General features: G+C 45.6%; 1 protein-coding gene across 1 annotated transcript in view; it reads left to right on the forward strand.

Moving 5' to 3' along the window:
* The window catches only part of adamts13 (ADAM metallopeptidase with thrombospondin type 1 motif, 13), a 55,458-nt gene extending 47,388 nt beyond the window's left edge, over positions 1-8,070 (forward strand). The window contains exons 26-30 of the mRNA XM_055660285.1: positions 438-696; positions 2,265-2,411; positions 4,233-4,409; positions 5,091-5,269; positions 7,079-8,070. Of these exons, the coding sequence (XP_055516260.1) occupies positions 438-696; positions 2,265-2,411; positions 4,233-4,409; positions 5,091-5,269; positions 7,079-7,255 (939 nt within the window). The 3' untranslated portion in view covers positions 7,256-8,070. The remainder of the gene's footprint in view (positions 1-437; positions 697-2,264; positions 2,412-4,232; positions 4,410-5,090; positions 5,270-7,078) is intronic.
* Positions 8,071-8,451: the final 381 nt, after the last annotated feature.

Consider the following 8,451-nt stretch of genomic DNA (forward strand, 5'->3'; position numbering starts at 1 on the left):
GGGAAGATGTCGGAAAGGTAGAGAGAAAGGAAAGTATGTAGGAGGAAGCTGCAGATGTGGGTTTAAAGCGAAGATAAACACAAAATGCTGGAGTAACTCCATGGGACAGGCAGCATCTCTGGAGAGAAGGAATGGGTGATGTTTCGGGTCGAGACAATCTGGAGAAGGGTCTCGACCTGAAACGTCACCCTTCTCTTCTCTTCCGAGATGTTGCCTGTCCCGCTGAGTTACTCCAGCATTTTGTGTCTATCTGAAGGAAAGGATGATTTGAGAGGGTGATGTTCTGAATGAGGTTGAAGATTGGGTGGGTTTGATAGGAGCGGGATCAGTTCAAGAGAGATGGGGGGGTGGTTGAGATTGAGGAGGGAGATTGGGTTGAGTTGAGGACGTGCAATGTACAGAGTCCCTGATTATTCTTCTTATTCTTCTGTTGCCAGTGTTCAGTTTCCTGTGGGCATGGTGCACGTACCAGGCAGTTGCTCTGTGTCAACCTCGACTCCACGGAGGTTGTGCTCGATGCCTCCTGTGATGAGCTGACGAAGCCTGCCACACAGGAGCCCTGTGACGTAGGACCCTGCTCAACCCAGCCAGCTCTTCAGCCTGTAACTCCGACATCGGCTCCCACAGGGGTACCCGCAGCAACACCACAGCCCAGTACAGAATCAACTACACAGGCTAAAAGCTCAAAGAACGAAGGTACAAGGGACAGGGCTATGTATTTCCGACACCTCAATAACCCATTCTAATACATGGTCCAGCAATGAGGCATACAGCAAGGTTGTAGTCTAGTTTGGTTTAGAGATACAGCACGGGCCCAGGACTTTCAGCCCACCGGGTCCACGCTGACCAGCGATCCCTGCACATTAACACTATCTTGCACACACAATGGACAATTTTTACATTTACCAAGCCAATTAACCTACAAACCTGGGTAGACAAAAGTGCTGGAGAAACTCAGCGGGTGCAGCAGCATCTATGGAGCGAAGGAAATAGGCAACGTTTCGGCCCGAAACGTTGCCTATTTCCTTCGCTCCATAGATGCTGCTGCACCCGCTGAGTTTCTCCAGCACTTTTGTCTACCTTCGATTTTCCAGCATCTGCAGTTCCTTCTTAACCTGTAAACCTGTACATCTTTGGAGTGTGGGAAGAAACCGACGATCTCGGAGACAACCCACACAGATCACGGGGGGAACATACAAACTACGTACGGCCAGCACCCGGAATCAGGATCGATCCCAAGTCTCCGGCGCTGCATTCGTTGTAAGGCAGCAACTCTACCGCTGCGCCACCAAGACCGCCCAAAGTTGATAAAGGCTACCTTGATAATCTATCAAATACATCCACAGGGAAGGTCCAGTACAAGTCAGATTACACAAAGTGCTGGGGTAATTCAGCGGGTCAGGCAGCATCTCTGGACGACTATGGTTCAATGACACTTTTTGTGTCACATGATGCACCGAGGTACAGTGAATTTTATTTTTATATATTGTTCAGCACAAGTGCTACTACACATAAGAAATTTAGATACATCCTAGATAAGCATCTCTGATACAGTACAAGTGTACAGTAGTCTCTTCTTCTTGTGTACGGCGTGCACAGCCTAAAGTTGGAGGTCAACTTGTTCTATTTGATCTAATTGTTTGTGCACGTCAGGTTGATTGCATTAGTCGAACAGGGTGGACCACGTGAAGGTTGCAATCTCCCACCCCAGTGTACACTCAGACAGTAGACAGTCGCGAGATTTGGCACAATTTTCATGTGACTTGGGTAGGTAACTATTCTGGTCGGGCCCTTCTTCAGAATAAACTGACCTGAAATATCACCTATCAATGTTCTCCAGAAATGATGCCCGACCCACAGAGTTACTCCAGCATTCTGTGGCTTTTTTTCGGGTAATCCAGCATCTGCAGTTCCTTGTGCCTGTGGGTACATTAACATTAAAGGTTTTTTTTTCCAAAAGATTTCATCAGTTTGTAGAAAAGTTCACAAAATGGAAACACAGAAAGTGGTGTTTTAATTAGCTCACTGTTGGAAACTTCTTCCATGAAATTTTAATGAAAGCAAGTTATGTACTCCAGTCTGAATGCTATCAGGACAAACTGGAAGTCATTTGATGTTAGGGTTTTTATCAGGCCTCGAAAAATTCATTCCAACAGACTAAGATGAGTTTAAAGCCCGGGGACTGGAGATAAATGGATATTGTCCATCTCACTTGTCCTTGACGTGTGTACAACTGACACTGATGGCGTGTTGTTTTATTGCAGGTTTCTGCGGGAAGCTGCTGCTGAGTAAATCAGGGATGCTGAACCTGACTGGGTTGCAGCTGAGGGAGTGCACGTTCAGCATTGTACGTCCGCTGGATGAAATCATTACAGTCCAAGTTCTGTCCAGCACCTTAAACTGCAGCAGGAGTAAGAGCCCTGTTACACAACACTCTGTGCTGAATTACAACTTCTAGAGGCTGCCGACTAACATGGTGGCATGCTGGGGTAAAGGAGAAGGGGCGCTGATGATAGGCTGCTAATGGTACTGAGTGTACTGATACTGAATGGTACTGAGTTAATAGAGGGAGTGCAGAGAAGGTTCACCAGACTGATTCCTGGGATGTCAGGACTGTCTTATGAAGAAAGACTGGATAGACTTGGTTTATACTCTCTAGAATTTAGGAGATTGAGAGGGGATCTTATAGAAACTTACAAAATTCTTAAGGGGTTGGACAGGCTAGATGCAGGAAGATTGCTCCCGATGTTGGGGAAGTCCAGGACAAGGGGTCACAGCTTAAGGATAAGGGGGAAATCCTTTTAAAACCGAGATGAGAATAACTTTTTTCACACAGAGAGTGGTGAGTCTCTGGAACTCTCTGCCACAGAGGGTAGTTGAGGCCAGTTCATTGGCTATATTTAAGAGGGAGTTAGATGTGGCCCTTGTGGCTAAGGGGATCAGGGGGTATGGAGAGAAGGCAGGTACGGGATACTGAGTTGGATGATCAGCCATGATCATATTGAATGGCGGTGAAGGCTCGAAGGACCGAATGGCCTCGGAGCGTGGGGAGCGGCGGTGACTCACTGCTGCGACTCGACTCCTGGGGCCCGGAGGCTCCAGCAACGCAGCCGCAGGTCCGGTGGACTGTGACATCGGGAGCTCGCGGGTCTGGGAGGAGAGAGAGAGACCGCTTCCCGGAGCACCCGTAACGCGACTTCTCCAGCCGGTGTCACGGGGTTGGAACAACCCGGACCGGGACAGTACACCACCCGGCACGGCTTCATGGCCGTGGGACTCATCATCGCCCGTGGGGGTTCCAACCTTGGACTTTCAGACCGGGAGCGGGGCCGTAAATCGCCCCGCGCGGCCTAAAATGGCCGTGGGACTTATCATCGCCCGCCTGGGGCTTGGACATCAGGAGAGACACGGAGAACAGGGGAGAGAAAATACTTGCCTTCCATCACAGTGGCTTCACTGTGATGGATGTTTGTGTGAATTTAATTATGTGTATGTCTGTAAGACAGTGTCTTTGTTTGTATGGCTGTGGAAACAACATTTCGTTTGAGTCTCACTGGGGCTCAAATGATAATAAATTTGTATTGTATATTGTATTGTATTGTATGGCCTACTCCTGCACCTAATTTCTATGTTTCTATGTTTCTACTGTGTTTCACAACAAAGAATTTAAAGCAAGAGCTTGAGGCAAAGAGAGCTGTTTACTCTAAAGAATGAGTCCTGGCATAACCTGTACCGCAGCTGGGACTCAGTGGCTGTGGAACTATCTTACAGTAAGATTCAGTGTTATGGATTCCGTACCATAATGGTGGTGTCTTGGTCAGGTCATAGGTCAGTGTTTCTAGATATTGTGTGTAAACTCCCAAGTGAGAGTTGGGGCCAGAGGTATTTGTAGTGAGGGTCAGTGTGTGTGGGACCTGTACCCCAGTGAGGGTCAGTGTGTGTGGGTCTCGTACCCCAGTGAGGGTCAGTGTGTGTGTGGGGCCTGTATCTCAGTAATAATCAGTGACATAGGAATTAGAGACAGCATGTTTGAGATCTGCAACCAAGACTGAGTTAGGGCCAGTGAATTCCATTTCCCCTGAGATTTGGAAATGATGTAACCGGCATACCTGCGGGTGTCAACATTATGAGGGACAGGGGAACTATTGTCATGTAAACTCAAGGAATTGAGATAATTACTATAATAATGGTATAGATTCTGGATCTTTCAGATGCCTTTACTCTTTCACCAGGGGACACTTTGTCATTTTGTGGGCGACGACTGTTTTGGAAGACCTGCTCCCCACTGAAAGGGTTCACACTCACATCTACCACCAACACACTAACAGTCAGGCAGCGGAGCAGCTCCAAGGACAGTGGAGCTGTCCTCCAATACTCCAGCAGCCTCTCGTCCCGGCAATACCATAAAGGTAGGTGCTCAGATGGTTGGGTACCAGGTTGATGGCTTTCTAAGGAGCGTTGTGGCTCTGTGAATTACCCGAGGTGATGGGCTTGAATTTAACCCCTATACTGGAACACAAAATGTTGTTTGACACCACCAATGCCATTAGAAGGAGGGATGCAAGAAGAAGCCTCCACATGGCGCATCCTGGGCAATGCTGACGACAGAAACTGTACCACAGTGACTGTCTGAAGTAGCCAATTCTGCAACCACCGACCGTCAACCGTCACTGACTGACCGGAAAGACGTGATATAAAAGATGGCCGGACACGAGGAAGAAGAATTAGAAGGAGAATTGCTCTGCTGTAGATGCTGCCCTTCAGAAGAGACGCTAAGCCTGTGCCTTGTCCTCCATCTCAGACGAATTTAAACAATCTCAACATATTATTGTTTGAAGTCTACGAATCCTCCTTGGTGTCCTGACCAATATCAGTGAGAGATATCTGCAGTTCCTTCCTAAAGAAAATATTGTTGTTCGTTATGATTAAAAAACAGCTATGGAGTAAAGATGAGTAAAACTGAGGTTGTGATTAGAACGTGTAACCGCTCCAGGTGTCACTACTTCAGTCAATAACATGTTCAGTAGATAATTTGTCATGGATTGAACTCCAGTATTCACTCACAGAACTGTTGTTTTCCTTTTTTGCAGAATGTGATGTCCAGCTACATGGCCCATGGGGTATCATAAAAAGCCCCATGCAGTCCTACACGGAGGGCCATGCCTGCCGTACATTTATCAATGTATCTCCCATGGACAGGATCATAATCAGAGTCCTGCACCTGAAGTTTAACGTCAGGGTGAATACTACCACATCTGACTACATTCTGGTGAGTTGGACTGGCATTCTCATTATATTAGTCTGTTAGAGTCACAAGGAACTGCAAGTGCTGGAATCATGATCAAAAGGATCGTGAAGGATCGCAGCGGGTCAGGCTGGAGAACATGCATAGGTGTTGTTTCAGGTCAGGACCCTTCTTCAGACTGGGAATTATTCTTATTCTGTTAGCTCTTCTGAGAACTCTCAATGATGTATGGTTTCAGAACTTTAGACTTTAGGGATAAAGCATGGACACTGGGCCTTCAGCCCGATGAGTGTGTGCAGACCATCGATCACCTTGTACACTAGCACTATCCTACACACGAGGGACAATTTACAATTTACAGAAGCCTACAAACCTGCACATCTTTGGGACGTGGGAGGAAACCAGAGCACCCGGAGAAAACCCAGGCGGTCACAGGGAGAATGTCTCTGTAAGGTTTCAAGGTTTCAAAGTCAGTTTATTCTTACATGTACCAATTGAGGTACAGTGAAATTCGATTTAGACATGCTAAAAAAATGCAACAAGACACACAACTACATAAAGGTTAACATAAACATCCACCACAGCGGATTTCCCAACATTCCTCACTGTGATGGAAGGCTATAAAGTTCAATCTCCTTCCTCTTTATTAGGCAGCAACTCTACCGCTGTGCAGCCCCTATTATTATTAGTTTTTGTTTTAACATTTTTTTAAAACAAAACCAGCACTTTTATTTGCATTTTATTAATAGATACAAAGGCAAAGTAATCTGTATCAAAGTAGACAAGACAAAATGCTTTAGATACCTAGAGGGAAGATAATTAATTTTAGAGAATAAACAGAAAAACAGGTCTTGCAGTTGGAAATTGGAGCAATTGTTATTTAGTGCAGTGTATTGCTTTCCAGTTCTCTATTTAATGCAATTCTCTGATCTATTACCATTGCCTTACATCATGTAAATGTGTTTTGTCAAAATGAAAAATCCAGGAAAGGACTGCAAAGGAAATAAATGGGCAAGGATTCAGCAAACATAGCACTAATATTGGGTGTTTTAAATCAAAATTCAAGAAATATTTCACCACAATCAGGACCAAAAGTTGAGAAAACTTGGGAAAACTTGGCATATGATAAAAGTTTGTACCTGAGGTACAATGAAAAAAAAACTCCATGCAAACTCCTCGAGAATGCCATAGACTCAAGGCTCATAAAACTAACATTCACTGGGATATAGCATCCATGGACATGTCACGAGGATATGGATACCACAGATTCTGACGTACTTTATTTGAACTTGAAGCACATGCTTTGACCTGGTGGTGCCTACTTCATTTTTAGTATGTTGTGTAGTTTAGTTTAGAGATACAGCGCGAAAAAAGGCCCTTCGACCCACCGAGTCCGCACCGACCAGCGATCCCCGCACACTAGCATTATCCTAAACAAAAGGGAATTTTTTTTCCAATTTTACTGAAGCTAATTAACCTGCAAACCTGTACGTCCTTGGAATGTGGGAGGAAACCAGAGTACCCAGAGAAAACCCACGCGGTCAAGGGGAGAACGTACAAACTCCGTACAAACCACACCCGTAGTCAGGATGGAACCCGGGTCTCTGGCGCTGCAAGGCAGCAACTCGACCGCTGCGCCACCGTGCCACCCCATGTTTTTTTTAAGGCAAAGATTCATAAATTCATGATTAGTATGGGTGTCAGCAGTTATAGGATGAAGGCAGGAGTGGGGTTGTGAGGGAAAGATAGATCAGCTTTGATTGAATGGCCTAATTATGCTCCATCACTTGTGAACTTCGTTGTCTTTAATGGCTAAACTCATTGTGTTTTCAGATAAAGGATGTCAGTACCCAGAGGTATTCTGCATATCGCGGTAACAGCCTGTTCTTCTGGCAGTCACTGGGAAGCTCTGTTGAAATTGAATTCCATGGAGATTTCCAATTCCGGGCCTTGTACAGAGCCACGCCATCCTTAAATGTGAGGGGCGTCCACCAACTGAACTGTGGGTAGTGAAAAACTGTGGCAGATTCCCCATTTCTGGAAGGTTCTCCCGCTGACCGGATATCCATGCAGCAGCTGATCATGTCTTGCCCAAGCTGTAGCTGTAAGGACTTGGCATTCTCCGAACTACATGTAGACTGTCCCCTTCCCATGTTCCCACCGTTGAAAACCAACCCTTCCTTGACCTATTGCTGTAACCGTCCGTTTAAAGAATCTGCTTCCAGACACGACTGAGAGATTATATGCTCAAGTGAGACATGAGCCCACTAATTACTGACCCAGTAAGGAAAGTGCTTCCCACTTAGCCAAGGGTGACGGTTTGTTCCACTGAGTGAAGGCTCATGTCCACAGCAATTGGCATCGCCATCTATGGTCACGTTGACTCCAGCTGCACTTCACGCTGCCTCGGAAAAGTGGTCGACTCAACCAAAGATTTGTCATTCCCCAGTCATTCCTTCTCTTCCTCGCTTCCATCTGGCAAAAGCTACAGAAGCTTGAAATCGAGCACTGTCAGACTCAGGAACAGCTTCTTCCCCTCTGTTATCAGGCTTCTGAACCATCCTGCAAGCCAGGATATTGTCCGATTCACCTCTATCCCAAAGAAGGCATTGGACTTTGTCTATGGAACTGTTGCGCTACAATGCTGAGAACTATATTCTGCAATTGGTATCTTCCCCTTTGCTCTACCCATTGTACTTGAAATTGACTTGATTGTTTTAATGTATAGCATCATCTGATCTGTTTTGATATCAAAACAAAGCTTTTAATTGCACCTCGGTACACGTGACAATAATAAACGTAAACCTAAATAAAAAACAAGGAATGGCTTACTTGTAACGTCAGTGTTGATGTAGACCAGTGAGGTGAAGCTGTTTATTTTTATACTCTTGGCCCAATATAATTTGTTTATGTTATGGGGAGAAGGCAGGAGAATGGGATTAAGAGAGATAGATCAGCCACGATTGAAAGGCGGAGTGGACTTGATGGATCGAATGGCCTAATTCTACTCCTATCATTTATGAATTCCGAGAAAAACATTTAGTTAAACATCATTTTTTAAACTGTAAGAAATTAAGTGCAGTGGACAATTGAAGCATGGAATAATCTCCACCCTACTATAGGGTGATTTCACGAAAGGTCACTGGAGCGTAGATCCGCACCCACGTGACCGAAAATCTCAAGTGGAGTACATGCTATACAGCCGG

This window comes from Leucoraja erinacea, chromosome 31 (genome assembly GCF_028641065.1).
Source record: "Leucoraja erinacea ecotype New England chromosome 31, Leri_hhj_1, whole genome shotgun sequence".
Classification (NCBI taxonomy): domain Eukaryota; kingdom Metazoa; phylum Chordata; class Chondrichthyes; order Rajiformes; family Rajidae; genus Leucoraja; species Leucoraja erinaceus.